This window comes from Vipera ursinii (genome assembly GCF_947247035.1).
Source record: "Vipera ursinii genome assembly, chromosome: 2".
Classification (NCBI taxonomy): Eukaryota; Metazoa; Chordata; class Lepidosauria; order Squamata; family Viperidae; genus Vipera; species Vipera ursinii.
In genome coordinates, this window is record NC_139513.1 from 137,101,157 (window position 1) to 137,129,075 (window position 27,919).

The 27,919-nt window shown below is 46.5% G+C and overlaps 1 protein-coding gene across 2 annotated transcripts; it reads left to right on the forward strand.

The window, feature by feature from the left end:
* The first annotated feature begins 427 nt into the window (after positions 1-427).
* Positions 428-27,536, forward strand: CNPY2 (canopy FGF signaling regulator 2). Of its 2 annotated transcripts, XM_083351792.1 has the most exons (7): positions 428-708; positions 2,562-2,672; positions 5,306-5,421; positions 5,981-6,053; positions 7,029-7,096; positions 7,936-8,032; positions 26,390-27,536. In XM_083351792.1, exons 2-7 carry the CDS (start codon positions 2,585-2,587, stop codon positions 26,431-26,433), a joined length of 486 nt encoding a protein of 161 aa, XP_083207918.1. In that variant the 5' UTR covers positions 428-708; positions 2,562-2,584; the 3' UTR covers positions 26,434-27,536. The 2 variants fall into 2 exon arrangements, with proteins under 2 accessions (XP_083207918.1, XP_083207917.1); XM_083351791.1 differs by lacking the exon at positions 7,029-7,096 and having other exon boundaries at positions 436-708; positions 5,981-6,178.
* The last annotated feature ends 383 nt before the right edge of the window (positions 27,537-27,919 follow it).

Consider the following 27,919-nt stretch of genomic DNA (forward strand, 5'->3'; position numbering starts at 1 on the left):
ATAATCCTGCCAGCTTTCTCTACCTGCTGGCAAACAGGTTGTATTCTCACTCATGCAACTATAGACTGGTGGATATGTAATGCCTATGTCAGGGGTCTTCAAACTTGGCCCTTTTATGACTTGTGGACTTCAACTCCCAGAATTCCTCAGCCAGCAAAGCTGGCTGAGGAATTCTGGGAGTTGAAGTCCACAAGTCATAAAAGGGCCAAGTTTGAAGACCCCTGGCCTATGTCATCTTTTCTATTTTTACGGGTGAGAGAAGTTACTAGTTGAGGCTAAAACCTCCCTAGATCCGTACTTTCGGGAGATCTGAGCACACCCACTGCCGTCCTTCAAGGTTCAGCCTTTTACCAACCTAACCCCGCCTATCACTGCCACTTTGCTGCTTTGCTTGCCACGTGGGCCGGGGTGGGGGGGGCCCTGAAGGGTCCTTTTCATAAAAGCGAGTCGGCTTAGAAGCGCCTGCGCTTAAAAGACGCTGCTCTCGAGGTCTTTACAAATGGCTGTTGCAAGAAGAAGAGCGGAGCAGAGATTAGGAGTGGTTGTTTCCAAGCGCGACTGAGGAAATGAAATCAGGTCGTGAAAAAAAGGAAAAAAAAAAAACAGGCGGACGTTAGCCACCCCGGAGGGAAGAAGACTGGGAAAGCGCCTCTAACCGGCACTGAGTGGGGGACTCGGGAGCGCGAGGGTCCGCTGTGGGGGACGCCGGTGAGAGCTAACTAGCGGGAGCGATGAGCTTGGAAACGGGGCACCAAATCTAGGGAGAAGTAATAGGGGGTAGCGCTTATAAGTTGGTGTAATGAAGTAAGTAAGTGTAGAAGTTTCTAGTCCTGAATTCGGCTCTGCCACGCAGGGCACCGAAAAGATCATTGAGATAATATATGCAAAATAGTTGGAATACATATATAAGCGGTGCTTCTGTTATGAACACGTGAGCACTCGATCCTACACTCGAATTTCGAGAGGGAAATTAGATTGCCAAATTCATTCTGACTCTTGGACGTGTTGGTTGAATTTAACGGGCTGTCTGTTACCCAAACCCTGGAGAAAATCCTCCGGCAAAAACACCTATGCTGGATAGCTCTCCAAAAATGCAAGAATAGAAGTAACATTTTCAGTCTTGGGAGGGTGTGTGTGTAGGGGGTGTTAAAGAATTGCTGTAAAAAAAGAGCAAAAGCAAATTATCAATGTTTTGATAGCATAATCTGTCCTAAATATCATAATTACCTAGTTGCCTGTAAACCCTGTTCAATATCTTTCCTCAACTTACTAATAAAATTTATTTATTTATTTATTTATTTATTTATTTATTTATTTATTTATTTATTTATTTATTTATTTGGTTTATATACCGCCCTACTCCCAAAGGACTCAGGGCGGTTTACAACTCAGGGCGGTTTACAAAGCAAAATTTAAAAACAATACAATATAAAATTAAAATTAAAATTAAATTAAATTAAGTCTAGCCGCAAAAAATTAAAATCACAATTTAAAAACATGCTAGAATTACCAAGCTTGGTGGTGAGAATTTAATTTGTCCTTGAGTGTGAGTCAAGCTACACGTATGATTCAACTCTGGCTTTTAACTCAGACATTTTTATCAAGGTAAATAAACAGTAGCAGCCAAAAACTGCAAGTAACAGCTTTGAGGTTTAGGACTCACCAGTTTCACTTCAGACTGCACTTTTCAGCATCCCCAATTAAAAAATAATGTCTATGTGTAGAAATAAAATGTACCTAAAAAATCTTGCTGCCTCTGTGATGTGCTTCTTTCCTCCACATTGTAAAACAGCACGTGCATCTGAACTGGTGTAGTTCTATGATGAAACTTGGTTTGGGGTGAGTTAGATTATTATGAGGTTCAAGAAATTTGGCGGTTAGGGGGTCTACAAAATGGATCGTGGCAACTGAAAAATGGGAAGATCATTGAAATCAGAGAATGAATTAGGAAAGAATAAAGTAATTGAAGATTTCATTTGAAGATCCAGTAATGTTTAGTAGCTGAGATGTATTCTGGATCATCCTTTGCTAGGTTTTAATTGATTAGATAAGCATGAATATTACCTTCAGTGGGCTCTGTTCTGTTTGGAAAATGTTTACTATATTTACCAAATACATTTTGTCCTTCATTTTTTTATATGTTGGGCATATAAGAATTACTTTTAATTCGATTCTCTATAGAAAGCATAGCAAGCTAGCAAACATTTTACAGTTCTGACTACTATAGTTAAACATAAGCAAATAACTGGGAACTTGCAGCTCTAATTGCTGCCTTTTGGCCTGTTGCACAAAAGGTACTTTGTATTCTATACCTGAACTCAATGACTAACTGCTACCTTTCACAATGCAGCTTTGTATAATAAATGGTACTAGAGTCTGGCTGAGTACAGGCATTGATCTGATGTTTTAACTCATGCATATAGTGTTTTGTGAGATGAGGATGAGATTCTGAGGCCTTGCAGAAGCTTGCTTTTGGGTTAAGGATCCTTCCCCCCACCCCCACCCCATCCCCCCAAAAAAAGAGCATTCATGCATCTTGAACTTAACCTCTGACTTTGCAGGTTGCTTGCCCATACCTAGAAAGATGAATGATTGGATTTCAAGCACTGTCTGCCTGTTATTGTTATTGAGTAGTGTTTGCACCCAGAAGAGCCAAGATCTCCGCTGTGGAGGTAAATTAAGCTATTTTTAAAATTAATGAGTTGGTAGAGTACATTTTAAAACAGAAAAAAAATCACTGTGGCTTTTAAAATGTGCATTTTCTGGAAAATATTTTCACACTGACTTCTAAGGAATACCAGGGCTGCTTGGTTCAATTATATTTTCGAGTGAAGAGATGTCACTTCTGTGTGTGTGTATTTGTGTATATATTACATGTTATTCTCTCACTGTTCTATTCAGGGTTTGGTTATTACCTTTAAAGCCCTTATGGCATGGGTCCAGGTATCTTGAAGTCCTGCCCCATTTACTCCAGTGAATGAGGCTTGCTGTGGCCCCCTTTGGCTAACACAGTCTAGGAGAAAAGCCTTTTCCGCTGTGGCCCCGTCCTTTGGAAGATTCTGCCACTGGAGGTGAGATCCGCCTCAATCTTTCTGGCTGTCTAGTAGAGCCTTAATACCTGGCTCTGCCAGTTGGCTTGAGGCTCCAACAGGGATGCTATGTGTTGGAAGTGGTTGACAGGGTAAGACCCCATCCCTATGCAATCCATCTCCTTGGTTTTTAGTCTCTAATTCTCATTAATTTTAACTATCCATATCTACCTTTTTATCATTTTGTAAGTTACCTAGAGTCACTCTGAAACGGGCAGCATGTAAATTTAATAAATAAATTAATAAACTGTTATGTGGAAATAGAAGGTCGACTCAAGATCTTATAAGAAGATAGAAAAGGATGGCACAGAGAGGCTTAGCCTAGCTCTTTGCAGTTTCTCATCTAGTCCCTGGAATTCTCTTGTCCTAAAAAAACCCATCATTTGATACACATGTTACTTTCTTTGCAGCAAAATATATTCCTCTGCTTATACAAACATGCACTTAAGCTGTTTGCTCGTGGACCAGCAGCTGAGATAGCTGAGCAAATGCATTATTAAAAATCTTTTGCCCATATCTTATGACTGAATAGTTAACATGCTACATTAAACCAAAACCTTGTTACAATCTACTGACAGAAAAGGATTAAAAAGCCTTGTGCCTTATGTCTTCACTTATGCTAGAATGAATTTATTTGGCAGGGCTAGTAGAATTTACCCTTCAGTCCTTGCTTTCCTTCTAGATAAATTCTTCAAAGCCTAATGCTTCCCTCAGACAATAGCCTCTCCCATCTAATTGCAGAAGTATTTCCCCATTTTTCTTTGTAGACTAAACAGTTGGCTTTCATTCAAATCCTGCATGGCATATGTAAAAAGGCTGCTGAAAACTGGCTTCCAGATAACTGTTTGAGGTCACAGGATAGTGCCAATGATGTCACTTAACAACAGAACTGCATATCATTTCTCGTAGTTGTTTGCACACTGGGTGTTTTATGCTATTTGAAACATATTTTCCTCTTAACTAGGAAACCATAACTGGGAACTGATGTTCTCCAATATTTGGAGAGCTGTAGGTTGCTTAGTTCTACATATGTGCAGAAGTATTTTATTTAACTTGAGAAGCAAGATTATTAGACCTATCCTAGAAAATACCTTCAGGCAGGGATCGTATTAACACCATCCTTTTCCTGCTATTCCTTTTGTCTTGCATCCCAGCTACTGATGTAAAGCATTATCTGTTGTAATCCTGCTTGCTTATTAGTAGAGGAAAAGAGTAGGAAAAGGAACTTACTTCATCTAGTGGTTAAGATGCTGGCCTAGAAACTAGGAATTTCTAGAAACTACCCCCCCCCCCCGCTTTAATCATGAAAGCTGGCTGGGTGACTTTGAGCCAGGCACTGTCTCTCAGCCCAACCCACCTCACAAAGCTATTGTTGTTTTGGAGAAAATAGGAGGTAGGACTATTAGGTATGTTTACTGCCTTGAGTTTTTTAATTTTTATTTTATTTTAATCCCATTTATATCCCGCCCTTCTCCGAAGACTCAGGGCGGCTTACAAGCTTAGCAGTAGCCTTCATTCAATGTATATGCCTGCTTATTAGGGCTTTCACACCCCCCCCAAGCGGCATTATTACAAAGTCAGCTTATTGCCCCCAACAATCTGGGTCCTCATTTACCAGAATATATGTATGTTGATAAAAATATAGTAATAATAATAAAAATAATATTGCAATTGGTACTGAAGGCAAAGAAGAATTTGCTGTTTATATTTCCTTTTCTGACATAGACTCTAAATTCTTTGTTGAGGTTACTACTAAATACATTTGTTACTAGGCATAGAGACAGTCCCTAGCAATGATTCCATCTGCAGCATACTGTGTTATAAATAATGCATTTATTCAGCTGCCAAATGCTGAAGAGTGTTCTGAGCATCAGAGGAAAATCATGGAGTTAATGCCTAAGTGATGGGTAGCTAGAAAGAAGAAAAAGAAAGAAAGAAAGGTTAAAATGGGACAGATGGCCATTTGACTGACAATGAGAAGGAAAAGCTGCTTTGAAATTTAGTTTAATCTGAGTTTGGTAACACTAATTTACTCTCCTTTGTTTATTTGCTGAGATCTTCAGCTGTGATTATAGGTTTGTAAAAGATCTGGTGATTCAGTCCAGCACCACAAAAAATGGAAAATCCCTATTAAAATTGTCCCTTAACTGTTCTATAGATAATTGTATTGTTCTTGATAATCATCTCACTGATTCCTAAATGATGTTTGCTTTTAGCATGCCGTGCTCTGGTGGATGAGCTGGAATGGGAAATATCTCGAGTAGATCTGAAAAAAACTATCCAAGTAGGCTCCTTCCGCATTAATCCTGATGGAAGCCAGTCCATAGTAGAGGTAATACATTCCATACTTGACATAGATTAGTTGAATCTTTGAAAACTTCCATTTCAATGGCTGAAATGGGCAAACTGTGAAATGGTTAAAAAGCTCATGTGAGGGAAGATTTTAAATTTCTGATGAAAGAGTTTTAGAGTTTCTTTTTACCATGTTTTCCCCTGCCAGTGTCATACCCAATATATTGTGAATGATATAATTAAGAGCTTTTCTTTTTATTTCAATATTGATGAAAATGTTGGAGCACCATCCAAAAATTATAGTCAGAAGATTATATCATACTGTAAACATATGGTAACCTACAGTCAAAACATAGTGGATTAAAATTTAGTGGTCCATTGTCTACTTAAAAACAATTACATCTGCAAAAATAATAGGTAAGTTAAGAGATTATTTTACTTATGAAGAACCTGATGATTATTCTTCTATAGCATTTGTGAGAGTTTTTTAATATTTACAGATCATACTTTGTATCTCTTGTGCCAGAATTTGCAGTTGTCTCTGATAGACAGGGAGAGCTTCTGTCATCTATTTAAAGGAAGTATTAATTTGCTCTTAGGTGCCCTACGCCAGATCTGAGGCTCACCTGATGGAGTTGCTGGAGAACATCTGTGAAAACATGAATAACTATGGTGAGAAGGTGGATCCTTCAACTCGCCGGAAGAATTATGTCAGAGTGGTCTCCTTTGATGGGACCAAGATGGATCTTTCTGAAACCAAATTTGATGGTGATGTGACATCAAACTTGAAGTTTGCAGTAAGTGATCCAGAAGGCAAAGCTAGATTAGGAAAGATGTCCTTTCTTTTAGATGCTCCAAATTATGATGTATCACTTTTCTGTAGAATATAAGAGCCACACACTAGACCAGGAGCGGCATTTTAGTTCATCATTCTGTTCTAACAGCGTACAACCAGATACCTACAGAAACATATGAGTGAGACATAAATGCAAACATTCTCTTGAAGTAATTACTCAGTACAATCCAGTAGATCTTCTCCTTAACTTTACCAGCAACTGCTAATGAAAGACAAGCTTCACAGCTTAGCAAGAAATTGTTCAACTTGCATACATAAGATTTCAGAAGATCTGGAAAAGACACAATGGATTTTTAACCTTCTGCCTTTTTTATTTGATTACTTTACTTGTAATCTGTCTCACATGTAATCTGTAGCTGTATAACCATTCCCGCTTCATCCCAGTTTATATTTTACAACAGTCTAGCTATTTATGCATCTGGTGAAGTGAGTGCAACTTATGAAAGCTTATGCCTTATGCCATAGACTAACAGTTTTCCTCTTATAAGATAATAGTAGTGAAAGGTTATGGTGACAAACTGCTGACGTGCTACTTATAACTTTATGGCTATAGCCAAATTATGGTTGCATGCTGTGAAAGATTGAGGAAGCAACATTGATTTCTGAGACATTGCTGAACTCCGTAGTAGTCCGTGATTCACATACAGAGTAGCTCTATGAAAATACAAGTATATCTTAGGGGGAACTTTATAAAATAACAGGGCCATCTCCTTTCCCTTCTGCCTCTAAAACGTTTGGAATTTTTTCCTTGCATAAATCAAGAGCTACATGATTGTCTGTCTTTTTCTTAGCATTGCTGTTTCTCAAGTGTAGGACTAGCAAAAGCTCTGCCTGCTTCAAGAAAGTTGATTCAGAAAATGTAAGAGCATAATACCGCTTTAACATAGCCAAAGTTGAAAATTATGTAGCTGCTTTAGTCAGCTAATTCATTAAGGTGGCCATGTCCTTGATGCAACTTCTGCGTGGAAGCCTAAAAAAAAGACAGCTGATTTAAGGAAGTGCTGTACTCCTGTTCTTGTGTGCTGACGCACCTTTTCCAAATCATTTTCTAAGCATACACAATCTTATTGCCTATGTGTTCTGTGATTGTTCTGTTTGTCGAAGGAAATTTGGAGAGTTGTGAAGACATACATATTTGATTTCCACATATAATTAATGGGATTACATCAAGAAAGTCAGAATAACCTGTTGATAGCTTCTGAAAAAAAAACCTCAAATACTTTGGCCACCTAATGAGAAGGAAGGACTCACTGGAGAAGAGCCTAATGCTGGGAAAGATTGAGGGCAAGAGAAGAAGGGGACGACAGAGAATGAGGTGGATGGATGGAGTCACTGAAGCAGTAGGCATGAGCTTAGATGGACTCCAGAAGATGGTAGAGGACAGGAAGGCCTGGAGGAACGTTGTCCATAGGGTCGCGATGGATTGGATATGACTTTGCAACTAACAACAACAACAACAAGCTTCTGAAAAGAATAGGTTGTATTATGCCAATTAACTACCTCCCCTTCCTCCCAATGAACTGTGTTTTCTCTCTAGTGCAGTTTGGCAGAAGGAGAGAGTTGTGGCAATTGCCTTGAGTTGAGTTGGTCTAGGTTTGCTGGGCTTCAAAATTGGCTGAATTGGCCAATAGATCTGGGAGAATAAGAAGCAAAGGTATGAAAAAGCTGCTCAGTTGAATTCCTTGGTTCTCCTCACAGTGCGAGAAAATAGCTGAAGAGTACGAAGATGAGCTCATGGAATTTTTTTCCCATGAGGCAGAAAATGTCAAGGACCGGCTGTGCAGCAAACGGACAGGTAAGCACAAAATCAGAAGCACTGTTGAGTTTAAAAAATATCCTCTGTCATGGCTTTGTTTGTCCATCTGTGGGGTAAATAAGGCAGAAACTGGTCTGTAGTCTTTCGCTGATTGGCAAATTAAAAGCATGCTAATCAGTAATAAAAAGATGCAGTCCATACGTACTCAAGCGTGAAAGCTTCCTGGTTGACTTTGGCCATCGTTTTCTCAGCTCATTCTACTCATAGGGTGGTCATTGTAGGGGAAATAGAAAGAGGGACTCCACTCTATGTTGCCTCGAGTTCTTGGATGAAATATGGAATTTTCATCAAATGGAAGGTTCATCATTGGTCAACTGACTTATAATTTTAAAATATTATTAAAATACTTGGAAAATATTTTAGCTGGTAGCTGCTAGGAGACCACTTCTGGGTTTTTTTCAGAAAAGTTTTGATATTTTTTTTATTTATCTCATTTATTTAATCGCACGTCTCACCAAAAACAACACTGTGCAGTTCTTAGGTATTGTACTGTTCTTAGGTATTTAAGTATATATATAAAATGAAAACACCTCTTCTGTTATTACCTCCACATACATACACTGCTTCATGTGTTGCGTGTTTGTTCTTTAAACTTCTCTCTTTTTCATGATACCATCAACTCCATCCAGTAATGAGTTTCCTGTCTTTCCCTTCCTCTCAACTAATTCAATCTTTTATCTTTTTTTCTAATTGAATCTTCATTCATTTTCTCTATGTGACCAAATTATCTCAATGTACTTCTTTAGTAGTGAGCCCTTATGCAATGTTTTGTTGGTTGGTGAATGCAAAAATAATTCAATCTTGTTCACAGTGTATGTTTTTTCTAAATCAATAGATGTGTAATAAATAAAGAGGTAAAATAATGAAGGCAGAAGGAAAGGAAAAATGTTGCCTATGCTTAATTTTGAATCTGGCTTTTAACATAGATGTGGCACTCCCGATAGAAGACATCCCTTAATAGAAAAAGTCCCTGTTCCTGATATTGTAGTTGTACATCTATACTTCATTTCAGACATCACACCAAAAGTAACCATTTTAAATTGCAGGTCAGAATTCTAGGTAGCTTTCAACAGACTGAGGACCAGCTCTTTTTTGGGCTGAGGTAACAGTTGAAATCCTTTTCGGTCTGTGAATACCCTTGTAGCTTTGAGCTAGTGATTTTCTTTTCAGCCAGACTTACCTCTTGCATAAAATATAAAGAGTTGAGGGGGAAAAAATTCATCTATACCATCCCAAGCTCCTTGGAGAAGCAATAGCACACAAATGAATATGATAAGGCAAGAAAGGATACTATTAACATTAACTTCTGGGTCCGTTGTTCAAAAATATCTTTCAATATGTCCAATGTTAAAATATTTTGCTTCATTCTGCAATTGTAAATCAAGATTGAGTATTCTCTTTAATTGTAATACCGTATATACTTGAGTATAAGCCGAATTTTTCAGCCCACTTTTTGGGCTGAAAAATTCCACTTCGGCTTATACTCCAGTCAACAAAAAAAACTTACCGAGGACTTGTGCGCGGCCGAGGCTTTGGTGCTTCCGGGATCGCCCGCACCTCTCCCAAGCCACCGCCGTCCGAGACCTGCCGAAGTTTGGGGAGGTTTGGGGAGGTGCGCGCGCACCTCCCCAAACTCCGCGCCTTGCCTGCCTGCTTCTTTCCGCAGCGGAAAGAAGCAGGCAGGCAGGGCGCGGAGGAACGGAGACTTGCCGACGTTTGGGGAGGTTTGGGCGTCTCCCCAAACCTCGGCAGGTCTCCGTTCCTCCGCGCAGACCTGCCGACGTTTGGGGAGGTTTGGGCGCCTCCCCAAACCTCCCCAAACCTCGGCAGGTCTCCGTTCCTCCTGCCGACCTTTGGGGAGGTTTGGGCGCCTCCCCAAACCTCCCCAAACCTCGGCAGGTCTCCGTTCCTCCTGCCGACCTTTGGGGAGGTTTGGGCGCCTCCCCAAACCTCGGCAGGTCTCCGTTCCTCCTGCCGACCTTTGGGGAGGTTTGGGCGCCTCCCCAAACCTCGGCAGGTCTCCGTTCCTCCGCGCAGACCTGCCGACGTTTGGGAAGGTTTGGGCGCTTCCCCAAACCTCCCCAGGTCTCCGTTCCTGTTTGGGGAGGTTTGGGCGCCTCCCCAAACCTCCCCAAACCTCGGCAGGTCTCCGTTCCTGTTTGGGGAGGTTTGGGCGCCTCCCCAAACCTCCCCAAACCTCGGCAGGTCTCCGTTCCTCCGCGCAGACCTGCCGACCTTTGGGGAGGTTTGGGCGCCTCCCCAAACGTCCCCAAACCTCGGCAGGTCTCCGTTCCTCCGCGCAGACCTGCCGACCTTTGGGGAGGTTTGGGCGCCTCCCCAAACGTCCCCAAACCTCGGCAGGTCTCCGTTCCTGTTTGGGGAGGTTTGGGCGCCTCCCCAAACGTCCCCAAACCTCGGCAGGTCTCCGTTCCTCCGCGCAGACCTGCCGACCTTTGGGGAGGTTTGGGCGCCTCCCCAAACGTCCCCAAACCTCGGCAGGTCTCCGTTCCTGTTTGGGGAGGTTTGGGCGCCTCCCCAAACGTCCCCAAACCTCGGCAGGTCTCCGTTCCTGTTTGGGGAGGTTTGGGCGCCTCCCCAAACCTCCCCAAACCTCGGCAGGTCTCCGTTCCTCCGCGCAGACCTGCCGACCTTTGGGGAGGTTTGGGCGCCTCCCCAAACGTCCCCAAACCTCGGCAGGTCTCCGTTCCTGTTTGGGGAGGTTTGGGCGCCTCCCCAAACCTCCCCAAACCTCGGCAGGTCTCCGTTCCTCCGCGCAGACCTGCCGACGTTTGGGGAGGTTTGGGCGCCTCCCCAAACCTCGGCAGGTCTCCGTTCCTGTTTGGGGAGGTTTGGGCGCCTCCCCAAACCTCCCCAAACCTCGGCAGGTCTCCGTTCCTCCGCGCAGACCTGCCGACCTTTGGGGAGGTTTGGGCGCCTCCCCAAACGTCCCCAAACCTCGGCAGGTCTCCGTTCCTGTTTGGGGAGGTTTGGGCGCCTCCCCAAACGTCCCCAAACCTCGGCAGGTCTCCGTTCCTCCGCGCAGACCTGCCGACCTTTGGGGAGGTTTGGGCGCCTCCCCAAACGTCCCCAAACCTCGGCAGGTCTCCGTTCCTGTTTGGGGAGGTTTGGGCGCCTCCCCAAACCTCCCCAAACCTCGGCAGGTCTCCGTTCCTGTTTGGGGAGGTTTGGGCGCCTCCCCAAACGTCCCCAAACCTCGGCAGGTCTCCGTTCCTCCGCGCAGACCTGCCGACCTTTGGGGAGGTTTGGGCGCCTCCCCAAACCTCCCCAAACCTCGGCAGGTCTCCGTTCTTCCTGCCGACCTTTGGGGAGGTTTGGGCGCCTCCCCAAACCTCCCCAAACCTCGGCAGGTCTGCGCGGAGGAACGGAGACCTGCCGAGGTTTGGGGACGTTTGGGGAGGCGCCCAAACCTCCCCAAACAGGAACGGAGACCTGCCGAGGTTTGGGGACGTTTGGGGAGGCGCCCAAACCTCCCCAAAGGTCGGCAGGTCTGCGCGGAGGAACGGAGACCTGCCGAGGTTTGGGGAGGTTTGGGGAGGCGCCCAAACCTCCCCAAACAGGAACGGAGACCTGCCGAGGTTTGGGGAGGTTTGGGGAGGCGCCCAAACCTCCCCAAAGGTCGGCAGGTCTGCGCGGAGGAACGGAGACCTGCCGAGGTTTGGGGAGGTTTGGGGAGGCGCCCAAAGCTCCCCAAACAGGAACGGAGACCTGCCGAGGTTTGGGGACGTTTGGGGAGGCGCCCAAACCTCCCCAAAGGTCGGCAGGTCTGCGCGGAGGAACGGAGACCTGCCGAGGTTTGGGGACGTTTGGGGAGGCGCCCAAACCTCCCCAAACGTCGGCAGGTCTGCGCGGAGGAACGGAGACCTGCCGAGGTTTGGGGAGGTTTGGGGAGGCGCCCAAACCTCCCCAAACAGGAACGGAGACCTGCCGAGGTTTGGGGACGTTTGGGGAGGCGCCCAAACCTCCCCAAAGGTCGGCAGGTCTGCGCGGAGGAACGGAGACCTGCCGAGGTTTGGGGACGTTTGGGGAGGCGCCCAAACCTCCCCAAACAGGAACGGAGACCTGCCGAGGTTTGGGGACGTTTGGGGAGGCGCCCAAACCTCCCCAAAGGTCGGCAGGTCTGCGCGGAGGAACGGAGACCTGCCGAGGTTTGGGGACGTTTGGGGAGGCGCCCAAACCTCCCCAAACGTCGGCAGGTCTGCGCGGAGGAACGGAGACCTGCAGAGGTTTGGGGAGGTTTGGGGAGGCGCCCAAACCTCCCCAAACAGGAACGGAGACCTGCCGAGGTTTGGGGACGTTTGGGGAGGCGCCCAAACCTCCCCAAAGGTCGGCAGGTCTGCGCGGAGGAACGGAGACCTGCCGAGGTTTGGGGACGTTTGGGGAGGCGCCCAAACCTCCCCAAACAGGAACGGAGACCTGCCGAGGTTTGGGGACGTTTGGGGAGGCGCCCAAACCTCCCCAAAGGTCGGCAGGTCTGCGCGGAGGAACGGAGACCTGCCGAGGTTTGGGGACGTTTGGGGAGGCGCCCAAACCTCCCCAAACAGGAACGGAGACCTGCCGAGGTTTGGGGACGTTTGGGGAGGCGCCCAAACCTCCCCAAAGGTCGGCAGGTCTGCGCGGAGGAACGGAGACCTGCCGAGGTTTGGGGAGGTTTGGGGAGGCGCCCAAACCTCCCCAAACAGGAACGGAGACCTGCCGAGGTTTGGGGAGGTTTGGGGAGGCGCCCAAACCTCCCCAAAGGTCGGCAGGTCTGCGCGGAGGAACGGAGACCTGCCGAGGTTTGGGGAGGTTTGGGGAGGCGCCCAAAGCTCCCCAAACAGGAACGGAGACCTGCCGAGGTTTGGGGACGTTTGGGGAGGCGCCCAAACCTCCCCAAAGGTCGGCAGGTCTGCGCGGAGGAACGGAGACCTGCCGAGGTTTGGGGACGTTTGGGGAGGCGCCCAAACCTCCCCAAACGTCGGCAGGTCTGCGCGGAGGAACGGAGACCTGCCGAGGTTTGGGGAGGTTTGGGGAGGCGCCCAAACCTCCCCAAACAGGAACGGAGACCTGCCGAGGTTTGGGGACGTTTGGGGAGGCGCCCAAACCTCCCCAAAGGTCGGCAGGTCTGCGCGGAGGAACGGAGACCTGCCGAGGTTTGGGGACGTTTGGGGAGGCGCCCAAACCTCCCCAAACAGGAACGGAGACCTGCCGAGGTTTGGGGACGTTTGGGGAGGCGCCCAAACCTCCCCAAAGGTTGGCAGGTCTGCGCGGAGGAACGGAGACCTGCCGAGGTTTGGGGACGTTTGGGGAGGCGCCCAAACCTCCCCAAACGTCGGCAGGTCTGCGCGGAGGAACGGAGACCTGCAGAGGTTTGGGGAGGTTTGGGGAGGCGCCCAAACCTCCCCAAACAGGAACGGAGACCTGCCGAGGTTTGGGGACGTTTGGGGAGGCGCCCAAACCTCCCCAAAGGTCGGCAGGTCTGCGCGGAGGAACGGAGACCTGCCGAGGTTTGGGGACGTTTGGGGAGGCGCCCAAACCTCCCCAAACAGGAACGGAGACCTGCCGAGGTTTGGGGACGTTTGGGGAGGCGCCCAAACCTCCCCAAACAGGAACGGAGACCTGCCGAGGTTTGGGGACGTTTGGGGAGGCGCCCAAACCTCCCCAAACAGGAACGGAGACCTGCCGAGGTTTGGGGACGTTTGGGGAGGCGCCCAAACCTCCCCAAAGGTCGGCAGGTCTGCGCGGAGGAACGGAGACCTGCAGAGGTTTGGGGAGGTTTGGGGAGGCGCCCAAACCTCCCCAAAGGTCGGCAGGAGGAACGGAGACCTGCCGAGGTTTGGGGAGGCGCCCAAACCTCCCCAAAGGTCGGCAGGTCTGCGCGGAGGAACGGAGACCTGCCGAGGTTTGGGGAGGTTTGGGGAGGCGCCCAAACCTCCCCAAAGGTCGGCAGGAGGAACGGAGACCTGCCGAGGTTTGGGGAGGTTTGGGGAGGCGCCCAAACCTCCCCAAAGGTCGGCAGGAGGAACGGAGACCTGCCAACGAGCCGCGGCTACACAGGGTATTCCTGTGTATTCAGGCTTGCAAAATGGCGGATCGAGCCTCTGCTGGCGGCAGAGGCTTGCAGAACGGCAGATCGGCTTATACTCGAGTCAATAACTTTTTCCAGTTTTTGGGGGTGAAATTGGGGGTCTCGGCTTATACTCGAGTCGGCTTATACTCAAGTATATACGGTATTTACAATTCCTTTTAATTCCTTTTAATTTAAGGTCCTTTTAATTCCCTCTAGTGTCCAATGTTTAAAGTCTTATATTTTTTTTAAAAAAATCATTTTCCCACAGAAAGGATTCTTTTTTAATTCCAAAATCGTATTTCAAATTTATTTAGACCCTTAATCTGTAACTTTCTAAAATCAAAGTTTTAATCACCCTGCTGCTGCTTATTTCATTTTTTTTACATTTGTAAACCTGTAATTAAAGCTTGTTTCACTAAGGATTGAAGAAAACTCAGTCCTGTAAAATTTGTCTATCAAAAGGTTCCTAATATCTGAAAAGCAGTTAATAAATTTCTGTCCGTGATTAGAAAGTGAAGTATATTAACTTAGTATTTCAGAGGTACCAACCGCCAGTACCAAACAGATTTATTCTCTCTTCAACTATAGCTCTAAACCTCCTGGAGACCTGCTGTCTGGACCACTTGTGGGAAATCTCAACTCCTTTCCTTGTCTAGAGAGGAATTATTGAAGACCTGTGTACTCATTCGGACAAGATCTAGAGTAGAGTAGAGTAGAGTAGACTAGAGTAGGTCTTCTAGTCTAGCCCCTGCTCAAGGAGGAGAACCTATACCATCTCAGACAAGTGACTATCTAGCCTCTTTTTAAAAATCTCCAGTGATGGAGTGTCCACAATTTCTGGGGGCAAGCTATTCCACTGGTTAATTGTCCTCACTGTCAGGAAATTTCTCCTTAATTTCAGGTTGCTTCTCTCTTTGATCAGTTTTGAACCATTGTTTCTTGTCCTGCCCTCTGGTGCTTTGGTGAATAACGTGACCCCCCCTTGTCTTTGTGGCAGCCCCTCAAATACTGGAATACTGTTATCATGTCTCCCCTATTTCTTCTTTTCTTTAGACTAGTCAAACCCAAGTCCTGCAGCATTCTTCGTATGTTTTAGCCTCCAAACCTTCGATCATCTAGTTGCTCTTCTCTGAATTTTTTCCAAACTCTCATCTTTTTTTGTGATATGGTGACCAAAATTGGCTGCAGTATTCCAGGTGTGGTCTTACTAGGGTTTTATAAAGCGGTACTAATACCTCGCGTGATCTTGATTCTATGCCTCTGTTTATACAACCCAGGATTGTATTAGCTTTTTTGGCGGCTGCTGCACAGTGCTGGTTCAAGGTTAAGTGATTTTCCACTAGTACTCCAAGGTCCCTCTCACAGCTACTCTTTTTAAGCCAGGTCTTGCCCAATCTGTACTTGTACCTTTGATTTTCCCTGCCTAAATGTAAAACTTTGCTTTTCTCCACATTGAAACTCATTTTGTTGGATAGGGCCCATAGTTCAAGTTTGTCAAGATCTTTTTGGATCCTGAGTTTGTCTTCTGAGGTGTTGGCTACTCCTGCCAGTTCGGTGTTATCTGCAAATTTGATGAGTTCCCCTTCAATTCCCTCATCTGAGTCATTGATGAAGATACTGGAGAGTACTGGGCCCGAGACGGAGCCTTGTGGTACTCCACTGCTTACTTCTCTCCATGTGGATGTAGTGCCGTTGAGGACTACTCGTTGACTATGGTTTGCCAGCCAGCTACAGATCCATCTGGTGGTGATGTTGTCTATTCCACCTTTTTCTAACCTACCAAGGGGTAGATTGTGGTCTACTTTATCAAATGCCTTACTGAAGTCTAAGTACACTACGTCCACAGTATATCACTGGTCTATTAGTTTAGTCACTTGGTTGAAGAATGAAATAAGATTGGTTTGGCATGATCTATTTTTAACAAACCCGTGCTGGCTACTAGTCATAACTTTATTTGCTTCTGGTTGTTCGTAGTTTTGTTTTTTGATTATCTTTTCTAGAATCTTCCCAGGTATTGATGTTAAACTGATTGCTCTGTAGTTTCCTGGGTCAGTTTTTTCCTCGTTTCTTGAAGATGGGAACCACATCAGCCATTTCCCAATCCTCAGGTACTTCCCCAGTCCTCCAGGATTTTTGAAAGATGTGGTGCAATGGTTCTGAGATAACATCGGCCAGCTCCTTCAGAATTCTGAGATGTAATCTGTCAGGCCTTGGTGATTTATATTTGTCATGGTCGGATAGGTTTTCTCTTACCATTTTCTTGCTTATTTTAATTTTTGTTTCTAATTTGTCTTTTGCAGTGGTTTTTCTAGAGGGGGACTATGTTGGGCTATAGTTTCTTTTTGTGTGAAGAGTGATGCAAAGTATGAGTTAAGCAGCTCTGCTTTTTCCCTGTTGCCTGTTATTTCCTCGCCATCTTCTTTCTTTAGTGGACCTACAGTTTCAAGACTGACTTGAAACAGGATTTTTAAAATGACAGGCTATAAGAATGACATGGTAAAATGTGTTACTCTGGGCATACAAAAGAAATCAGCTGATGTCTTAATAATTTAAAACTACACAAATAACAAACCAAGAGAATGACTTGGATAATTTTACTATATTGGATTTATAAAAAGCATGTTAATGTTTTGAATAACTTTTTGAGAACGGACAAGGTAAAATTGAAAAGAAAACAAGTTCTATGACATTTGAAGGAATTAAATGTCAAGATTGTTAGAAGGAATATAAAGTTGGTTTATTTGATTGAGGTTAAAATAGATATGTTATCTCTGGTAACCCCAATGGACAATAGGACTGAAATGATGAGATTTATGGATTTGTTTATAAATAAGTGATAGGACATGGGAAGAAGAGATCATTTGCTGTATTTTAAGAGAAGGTGATAAGTTACTAAAATTGTTTATACTTGTGATGAAGTTGGGAAATCAATTCTTTATATATTTTCTTTTTCTTTACTATATTATTTTTTCTATCTCTTTCTCTTTTTTCCCATTTTTCTTTTCTGCACTTTCTACTTTTTTATTCTTTTTCCAGCTTGTATTAATTTTTTCTGTTGCGATTATAATCTTTAATAAAATTATAATTAGAAAAAAACAAAGCAAGAAATGAATATACTTTTAAAATCTTTTGCTGTTTTTCTCTTTGGCATTTCTACTTCTAATTGGCTGATTTCAAATTTTAGCCTGACCAATCGAACTGTAAAATTTTATGAGGAGTCTCATAAAATCAGTTATGCACAATAAGGGTTGGGGAGCCTGGCTTCCAGTTCTGCGCAGCTAGTGCATCAGCCAAGGGATCGAGACGATCCGATCCCTACAGCTGATTTCTCTCTGTTTGGGGACCCTAAATGGTTCCAAAGCCACCCCGGAGAGGTGGCAAGGAAGGAGGGAAGCCCCGCCGATCCTGAGGAGACGGTGGTCGATCCGGATGTCTGGGAAAAGCTCTCTAAAAACCGATAGAAGCAAGGCTAGCATCATTCATGAATCTAGCCCAAGCTACATGCAGCCGAAGCCAAAAAGCACTAAACTAAGCGTGATTGTAAACAGCGTGAGTGAACTGGGTAAGAATATTGATATTCTCTCTTCTACCTGACTGATTTCCTGAGAAAAAAAGAAAAAATCCCAGAAGTAAAAATCCTCCGAAAGTGAGGGAGGAGTGTCTTTGTTCCACCCTCCTCTAAACAGAAACGGTGAATTAAGGTTAGGGGGGAAAATTGAAAGATGGACTGGTGCTGACATTTAGTGGTGGATGAAAATACTGCCCTAAATATACAGCCCAGAAAGAGAAGCCTTTTGTTGCAACCTTCAAGGTGTTGATTAAACAAAAAGCAGCTGGACTATCTACAAAGTGATTACTACAAAACTTAGAAAAAAATTGACCTTCCTGGATTATAAATATTTTTTAAATTGCGACTTTAAAGTGATTGGCAGAGAAAGGACTTTTGGTCATTATGGAGCATCAGAGATCTGCAGAAAGAACATACCAAGAAAAAATAAATACTTACCAGGAGGAAATATTTGTTCTGTTACAACAAATGCAAATGATATTAACTTCAAACCGTGAGGAAATTAAAAATGAATTTGAAAATTTAAATGAATGCATTCTCAATTTAACATCACAACAATCAAATGATCAGAAAACAAAAAAATGAGAGGGATCATGTAAAGCAGATAACTGAACATAAGCTAGTGGAGACTCAAGTGGAGAAGGACTTACAAGAATCATTGAACATTGAAAAGATAACTCTTAAGATCACAAAGTAAATTTGAGGATAAGGAAAAAGATTTGAGAAAATGGATTGCAAGCCGTTGCAATGGGGAGACAAGGGATGATGAGAGAAATCTTCAATGAATATGAAGGGGCAAAATCTTTTTACAAAGACATGATGTTTACAAAGACATGATGTTTTTTTTTTTTTTTTTTCCCCGGCTCCGAAGATGGCGGACGCGCTGGGGAGAGCTCCGTAGCCCCCAACAGTAAGGCGTCCCCCCAGGAGCCCCCCAGGGACGTCAATGGACCCCTGGGGTGGGGCAAGAATTTCGGGCAAAACAGCTGGGTAATCTATGCCGCCCGCTGCCTCCCGGAACAACTGCAGGGGTGCCAGGACACCCCTGCCCCGCCGCCTGGGCCGCTGGCGACCGTTATAACGGAGCCAGCACCCTCCGCCCTGCCTCTGCCGCTGTCAACTGCTGAGCAAGGGCGGCGCCTCCGCCGATCAGCTGTGCGGCGGAGGCCCCGGCGGGAAGGATGGCAGCGGCTGCGACAACGATTTTTTTCAAGCCCCCAGGCTGGTCGTGGATCCAGGGAGGCTGGCAACGGCGATGGCGGTGGCGGCGGGGCGCCTCCAGGCCCCCCCCCCCCGGCCATCGAGGAGGGGACGGAGGCTCTGCTCTGCCCCGGCCCCCCCACAGGCTCCCGGGCGACGGCGGCGTCTCCAGGTTATCAGCGGAGACGCCGCGGACCAGCTGGACCAGCTGGGTGGCGGAGGCGAAGGCATCGGCGGCGCTGGAGGTGAGAGACCCGCCCCTGGACCACGGCAGCCGTCGCAGCCATCCAGGAGGGGCCGGAGGCTCTGCTCTGCCCCGGCCCCCCCCCCACCGGCTCCCGGGCGACGGCGGCGTCTCCAGGTTATCAGCGGAGACGCCGCGGACCAGCTGGACCAGCTGGGTGGCGGAGGCGAAGGCATCGGCGGCGCCGGAGGTGAGAGACCCGCCCCTGGACCACGGCAGCCGTCGCAGCCATCCAGGAGGGGCCGGAGGCTCTGCTCTGCCCCGGCCCCCCCCCACCGGCTCCCGGGCGACGGCGGCGTCTCCAGGTTATCAGCGGAGACGCCGCGGACCAGCTGGACCAGCTGGGTGGCGGAGGCGAAGGCATCGGCGGCGCCGGAGGTGAGAGACCCGCCCCTGGACCACGGCAGCCGTCGCAGCCGTCCAGGAGGGGCCGGAGGCTCTGCTCTGCCCCGGCCCCCCCCCCCACCGGCTCCCGGGCGACGGCGGCGTCTCCAGATTATCAGCGGAGACGCCGCGGACCAGCTGGACCAGCTGGGTGGCGGAGGCGGAGGCATCGGCGGCGCCGGAGGGGAGAGACCCGCCCCTGGACCACAACAACCCTGGACCACGGCAGCCCTCGCAGCCATACAGGAGGGGCCGAAGGCTCTGCTCTGCCCCTGACCGGCTCCCGGATGGCGGCGGCATCTTCGGCGGTAAGAGCAGCGGTGCGGCGTCTCGACCACCGTGGGCTGCCCCTGGACGGCGGTGCCTCCGAAAGATGCACACCAAAGGAGACGCTGGACAATGGAGGCGACGGCCCGACCCACCTCCTCGAAACATCTTGATCGGAGACGGCAACACCAGGGGCATGACACCAGGGACTCCCGTACCTCTGAGATGCCACGCTCTGGACGGTCCCCAACCAATAGGGGCCATGGAACTGCGGCCGGGAACAACGCCCAGAGGATCAGGGAGGGAACTGTTTGGGGCGGCTGAACCACCGGAGCTGACGCCAATTAATGGATCCCTCCATCCTGCCTTCTGCCCATTCTCACCCATCTTTGCCCATTCTTTCCCCACAGGACATAACGGGCCTGGGTGCTAGCCACGGTGGCAGAGTGGCTGGGCCATACACCTGCTACCCCATAGTGGTGAGAGCTCTATGGGGTATGCCTCACCCAGAGTACGTTCTGGACCACCTCCGGAAGCAGAGACACAACCCATCGTGAGAGGATGAGGAGTGGCCTGCTTCTGGGGGTTCGCCCGGCCAAGTGGCAGTGGCAGGGCGACGATCCAGATACGCACCTACCCGGCTCGACCCTCCTGCAAATTCACCATCCAGGGGACAGCCTTCCCGGAACCACCTGTGACTATGCCCGTTCAATACTCTAGCATAGCACTGCACGCCCTCAGGGGTTCCCCACTCTCCTGGGTGCGACCCGCCTGCATCACATCCAATCTTGATGACGGGCCCAACCACTGGGCCTCTGAGAGATGGCCGGGCAGGGTCAGGGGCCTCCAGCACATTCCCATCAAGAGGCCCCTGATTAAGTTCTTAGCTAAGTTTTTTGTGGGGTTAGGGAGGGGGGAGGGAGGAGACTATGGTTGCGCGGGAAAGGCGCACCTTCCAGCCACCATAACGCATGCCAGGCCCACGGCCGTTCGCGACGGCGTACAACGAGGGCCAGTCGCCGATAACACCCAGTGGCGTACTGACGAACGTCCCATCCCTAGGATGGTGGGGAATGGCAGAAGGTGCACAGACAGAGGGCCGTATTGTCACCGGGAGTGTCATCTCCGCTCTGTAAAGGCGGTGAGACGCTCCGACCCTCTGTTCTCCCCCGGAGGACCCGGGAGCAAAGGTGCGCACCCTCCCATGCTGAGGCTGGTCTACCTGAATGCAAGGTCCGCAGCCAACAAAGCTCACCTCATTCGTGACCTATTGGAGAGTGAGCATGCGGACCTGGCCTGCATCACGGAAACCTGGCTGGGCCCAGAGGGGGGTGTTCCTCTGGTTGACCTCTGCCCGCCAGGTTTCCAGGTACTGCACCAGCCCCGGGCTCATGGGAGGGGCGGGGGAGTGGCAGTTATCATCAGGGAATCCCTTAGCCCGCGAGAGACCACCGTCCCTCAGATGGTCGGGTGTGAGTCTCTCCTACTGAGATTCGGCCCAGGGGCGCAGCTGGGTCTGCTGCTGGCGTACCTACCACCTAATCGTGCAGCGGCGGCCCTACCCGAGCTACTCGATGTCCTCTCAGGGTTGGTGGTTGAATTCCCAAGACTCATGGTCTTGGGCGACTTTAATCTACCGTCCCTGGGAGGATCGTCCGAACTGGCTCGGGAGTTCATGGCTTCCATGACGGCCATGGACCTGTTGCAAATAATTTCTGGGCCGACTCATGAGAGAGGCCACAACCCAGACTTGGTGTTCTTGTCTGGACGGTGGCGTGATGATGTCGGTGGGGGTGCCACAACTGTTACGCCCCTGTCATGGACCGATCACCACCTCCTGCGGCTAGACTTCCCCCTTGCCACCCCCCACCGTGGGTGCACGGTGCCAGTCAGATGGTACCGCCCTAGGCGCCTAATGGACCCTGATAAGTTCCAGGCAGCGCTTAGGGACTCGCATGCACCCCCTGCTCACAGCTCGGCGGAAGCCTTAGTGGAAGCCTGGGAAAAGGCAGCCACGGAGGCTCTGGACCGAGTTGTGCCCTTGCGGCCTCTGACCCGGCGCAGATCCCAGCGAGCCCCATGGTTCACCGAGGAGCTCCGGGAGATGAAGCGTCGGAGACGGGGCCTAGAGAGCCGTTGGAGGTCCAGTCGATCCGAATCCGACCGATTGCGACTAAGAATCCTCACCAGGTCTTATCTCGCTGCGATAAGGGTGGCAAAATCCAACTACTTTTCCACCCTCATCGCGTCCGCAGATAATCGCCCAGCTGCCTTGTTCAGGGTGACTCGCTCCCTATTAAACCAAGAGGTGAGGGAGGAACCCTTGCAGGGTCGAGCCGAGGAATTTGGTCAATATCTGCTGGATAAAATCGCTCGGATTCGAACTGGTCTGGACTCCAACTGGGCTGAGATGGAAGAACAAGACATGGACAGTCTTGTCGACGTCATCTGGGAAGAATTTGATCCTGTAACTCCTAAGGAAGTGGACAGGATTATGAGAAGGTTAAGCTCCTCCACATGCTTACTGGACCCGTGCCCTTCCTGGCTGGCCTATGCAGCTCGAGAGGCGACACGAGGCTGGTTCCTAGCAGTCATCTCTGCTTCTCTGAGTGAGGGTCACTTCCCCACCGCCTTGAAGGAGGCGGTGGTGAGACCTCTCCTCAAGAAGCCCACCTTGGACCCATCCTCTTTGAATAACTTTCGTCCAGTCTCCAATCTTCGCTTCCTTGCGAAGGTTGTTGAGAGCGTGGTGGCGCACCAACTTCCTCAGATCCTGGATGAAGCGGTTTATCTAGACCCGTACCAATCGGGTTTCAGGCCGGGCTACAGCACGGAGACGGCATTGGTCGCTCTGATGAATGATCTCTGGAGAGCCCGGGACAGGGGCCATTCCTCTGTCCTAGTCTTATTAGACCTCTCGGCGGCTTTCGATACCATCGACCATGGTATCTTGCTGCGACGCCTCAGGGGACTGGGAGTGGGAGGCACGGTTCTGCGTTGGTTCTCCTCCTTTCTCCAGGGTCGCTCGCAGTCGGTGCTGACAGGGGGACAGAGGTCGACCCCGAGGCCTCTCGCTTGCGGAGTCCCTCAGGGGTCGGTCCTCTCGCCTCTCCTGTTCAACATCTACATGAAACCGCTGGGTGAGATCATTCGCAGTTTTGGAGTAGGGTACCATCAGTATGCTGATGACACCCAGCTTTTTATCTCAACTCCAAACAATATCAGTGATGCCCTAGACGTGATGTCCCGCTGCCTGAAAGCGGTCCGGGAATGGATGGGGAGAAACAGGCTTCAACTGAACCCGGACAAGACTGAATGGCTGTACGTACCGGGAAGCCAGGAGATCCAGAACGTCCCACTGCTTAACATTGGGGACAAGTTACTTCCCCCTGTTGATAGGGCCCGCAACCTGGGTGTCCTCCTAGACTCGCAGCTCTCCCTGGAAGACCACATTGGAGCTGTGACCAAGGGGGCCTTCTCCCGGGTTCGACTAATTCGCCAACTACGGCCTTATCTGGACCTGGATTCCTTACGTACAGTCACCCATGCCCTTGTGACATCTCGCCTAGACTATTGTAACGCTCTCTACATGGGGCTGCCCTTGAGATCCACTCGGAAGCTTCAACTGGTGCAAAGTGCGGCGGCACGGACACTCTTGGGAGCCTCCCGATACTCCCATATCACACCTCTCCTCCGTGCGCTGCACTGGCTTCCGGCTGCCTTCCGTGTGAAGTTCAAGGTGCTAACGATGACTTACAAAGCCCTACATGGCATGGGTCCGGACTACCTTCGGGAGCACCTTCTGCCGATGTCAGCACCCCACCGTCCTGTGCGCTCCCACAGAGAGGGCCTCCTCAGGGTGCCACCGCTCAAGGAATGTCGGCTGGTGGCCCCCAGGGGGAGGGCATTCTCAGTGGGTGCGCCAGCCCTCTGGAACACCTTACCAACAGAAATCCGGATGGCCCCTGACCTCCGTACCTTCCGTCGCGACTTAAAAACTTTCCTGTTTCAGCAGGCTGGCCTGGCATGATAGCGTTAATTGGGGTCCCAGTTTGTGTTCATTAGTGTTTCTTATTATCTTTATTGCTCAATCTGTATACCTTCCTTCCTCTGTACACCGCCCCGAGTCCCTCGGGAGAAGGGCGGTTTATAAAAACTAATAAATAAATAAATAAATAAATAAATAAAAATGTGTGGATAATTAATATAAAGGAAATGTTTTAGATATTTAAATGTAATTGATTTTAAGAAAATTCCAATGGATAACTAAAATGGGAAAATGTTTTGAATAGAGTTAAAAGATTAGATGATTGGATTTATTAAATGGAACATTTAAAAATTAAACTTAGGTTTAATTATGGGTAAAAAGAACAGAAAGGATTTGGAAATAAGTGTATACTAATTCAAGAGGGATACATATTTTAACTAGTATTTTTTCTCTTTTTTTCTCTTTTCTTTTTCTCTCTCACATCTTTTTCTGTGTCTTTCTTTTGTGTCTTTTTCTTACTTATTTTTAAAGATATGAAAATAGATTTAAATACTTTAAGGTAATTAATTCTGGGAAAATTTTAACCAGTAGAAATGTTTTGAACATGGTAGGGAAAATGAATTTAAATAAGAATTTGTAAACAGGATTGTGACGAGGCAACCAAGATGACCAAATAGAAAAGAAGCATGATATTGGTGAGATTATTATTGGTAGAAATTTTAGAAAAATCTTTATATTTAATTGATACCTACCAAATTAATAAGAATTGTATTAATTTAGGTTGCAAAGAGAATATTATTGGAAGAAGAGAAAATCAAGCATAAAATGTGGATTTTGGAATATAGAAATTAACAGATAGTGATTACTTTGTAAATATAAACCCAGACAACACGCTGTTTACCAAATATCAAGATATTCATATTAAAAAATCAATAAAATATATATTTTTAAAAAGGGTTGGGGAACCTTTCCAGCAACTCCAGTCTTTATGACTATGGAGAAGAACCCTGGAACATCAAGAGAATGGTATAAGAGTACACCAGAGTTTCCACTCTCCATTTTTACCCAGTGCCCTAAAAACTCATGTGACCTTTCTCTGGATTGGGAGGATATTGAAAACTGCTTATTGTCTTTTATAACTGTATGCTATATAACTTAAACTTGTAGAATAAATTATTTTCTCTTCTTCCCTTCTGTGCATTTTCCTGGCTAGGAGATGACAAACATCCAGTTGCCAAGAAGCTATTTAGAAAACTGACTTTTTCTGTAACATTGACTTATTTTTGGATTGCGTATCTGCCTGTGCTTGTTTCCACCTGACCTTTGCCCTTTTGTGTTTGAGAAGTGGAAACTTGCCATGGTGCTACAGCCAAAGAGCAGCAGCTTTTTTCTGACCATTAAAGCATGGTGTAGTAACTCCTGTTGGCTGTGATTTCAATTTCATAAGTCTTTTGTACCATCTGGCTAAGAAATTAAAATACAAACCTTTATTTCTATGCTAAAGCCTGCCAAAGGAAAAAGTCTATGGAAAATTACATTCTTAAGAGTCATATAATGCTTTTAAGTGCAGCTTGAAGGAGTGTCCTTAATAACTGACGTGGAGTGAAATCAATTGCATAGTCACCTGATGATCTGTCCATATAATCAGTTTGCCAGAACCCTTGGAATTGCGTGGCATGGCTAGAGTCATAAATATTCCTACTGATTAGGAAGATAATAAGTACAGTAAACTCTGATCCTCTGCTAGTCACTGAGTCATCAGTGATCTAGCTTTCAATGCGAAAGAGGAAATGTACATGGAACTCCATACAAAAATTGTTAGTAGGCCTCTTAAACTAGACTAGGCTTTCAGGAAAAAAAATAATAGGGCTGGCAGGTGTGCAGGCAAGATTTCTGGGTCATAAATTTTGTAGGTTTACGGAACCAGAGATTAATTAAAATGAAAATATTACATCTTTTTGATGAGCCTTCCTCCCGTCCAAAAATAATAATTTGAGTCACTATTAGAATTTGGAGATAAGGTTTAAAACAGGCTGATTTATAATTACAGAATCTAAGGTGGGAAAAAGGCAGGCAGGGATAAACAACATTAGTCCTAAGAAAAGGCACAAAGAATAATTTCACCTTAAGAGCTGTCTTTTTGGAGTGCCCTTACATGATTAATCAAAGTAAAATCTAAATATGCATATATAATTATTCAAAATAATTGACAGGATTCTATAAATAATTGATTGCAAAATGTGGTTTTTAAAACTGAGATTGAATAAACCCCATATGGCTTTATTGGCAAATGGTAAATACTACATATTTTACAAAGCATAATGATTTTGTTTGTAAACAGGCTTAGCAAAGTGAAACAAGCTACATTAGATTTAGAACAGTGTTTCTAGATCTTGATAACTTAAAGATGGATAGCTTTGAATTTCCAGAATTTCCTGGCATTAGCCCAGCTAGGGAAGTAATTCAAATTCAAAAATTGCTGATTGTAGAGGTATGTTTACTATGATTATATTCTTGGGAACAGCTACTGATATTATATTGGATAAGTGTAAACTAGTCATGCTGGCTAGCTGGAAGTTCTAGTTCTTGTGATAATGAAAACCTATGCTTTTTTATAGATCTCTGTGACCATGCCTTACATCTCCCACATGATGAACTGTGAAGTGTAAAGGTTGACTGACCTGGTAGAAGACTTTGCCTAATTCTTTGTAGACTACATCCCTTTTTACAAGCCCTTGTAATTATTGTCCCAGGAGTTCTCTTTCAATTTGGGGGAAAGTGCAGAACATCCTAGAAAATGAAGACTGTGTATCAGAGGAGAGGGGGGGGGGAAATCCCAAGGACAAGTTTCTTTGCAGAATTTTCTGAAGCAAACAGAAGATGATAGATCCAACATTTGACTTTTTTAAGCACACACTAATTAGATTGTTTTGTAAAAGGAAAGAGATTTCTATCATTATCAAAGTCCACTTTGCAGTAGCATTGACACTGTTGATGCGTTTTAGTTTTTAAAGTAAAAAAATGCTTTGTGGCTCTGCAGATTATCTCAAGCAACATTCACTTCCAAAATAGAATTTGAACAGAAGAATCTTGTGAATGTTACTCTCACTCTTGAACCTGTCTTCTTAAAGATCTGGGGCAGGACAGTCATTTGTAAAACCATTCTCTGAATGGGCAAGATAAATAGAACCTACAGTATAGAGATGCCCTCATTATAAAGCCAAAGAGGGGACCATTGTATAGCACCTCCCCAGTCTTCAACACAACTGTGAACTATGGTTGTGAGGGCCGTATGGAGGCCACATAACATTGTTACTGTACAGGGATTGCTCCGTACTATAGATGGAGTATTTGTGGAACATACCCAGTTGGTTATTACATTAATTTTGTTGTGTGAAGAGCCACCTGACCTCAAAATGTGGCCTCTAGGAATGATTGGCCATATTACAGAGATTCTACACAAAACATTCAGGTCAGACAGCAAGCCAGTCTATATTGTCTGTTTGTGGAGTGATAAGCACACAAACAGTTTTTTATTGTCTTTTAAATTATTATATAAAATGGCTGCTACCTTGCTGTGAGATGTGAGTGAGATTCAGGAATCTGCTGATTTGGGGCATCAGACAGTTGGAGAATGGGGAAGAAGTTGTACTCTTCTACAGGCTTTTTACACGTTTTATAAGAGTTTTGTTTTAACCTATGTTTTCATGAGAGGACAAAATACATTCCAGTGATGGCAAGATAATAAATTGGAATTGGGACCTACTCGAATTGGCTACTGGTTTTTTTCCTCCATTTTTAATTGGAAAGAATATTAGAGCATTATAGACCATATTGACTTTACTGCTATAATAACAATATTACGGTAGATTTTTTTTTTCACCTTCCAATGGGGAGTTCAGTCACTTGCATGATCAAACTTCAAACATGTAGCCTCCCAAATGTATTCAGATAATGTCCAGAACCATGCTGGATTCACATGTCATATTAAGTCAAAACCACACAAATCATATTATAAGCCTTTGATTTGCTTCCATTGTGTCCTTCAACTTGTAACTACCTACTGTATCTAATATGAAATACTACTGGTCTGGGATGGTGAAAAAGATTACTAAACTAAGATAAAGAACGCCATAATTTATCCTCTT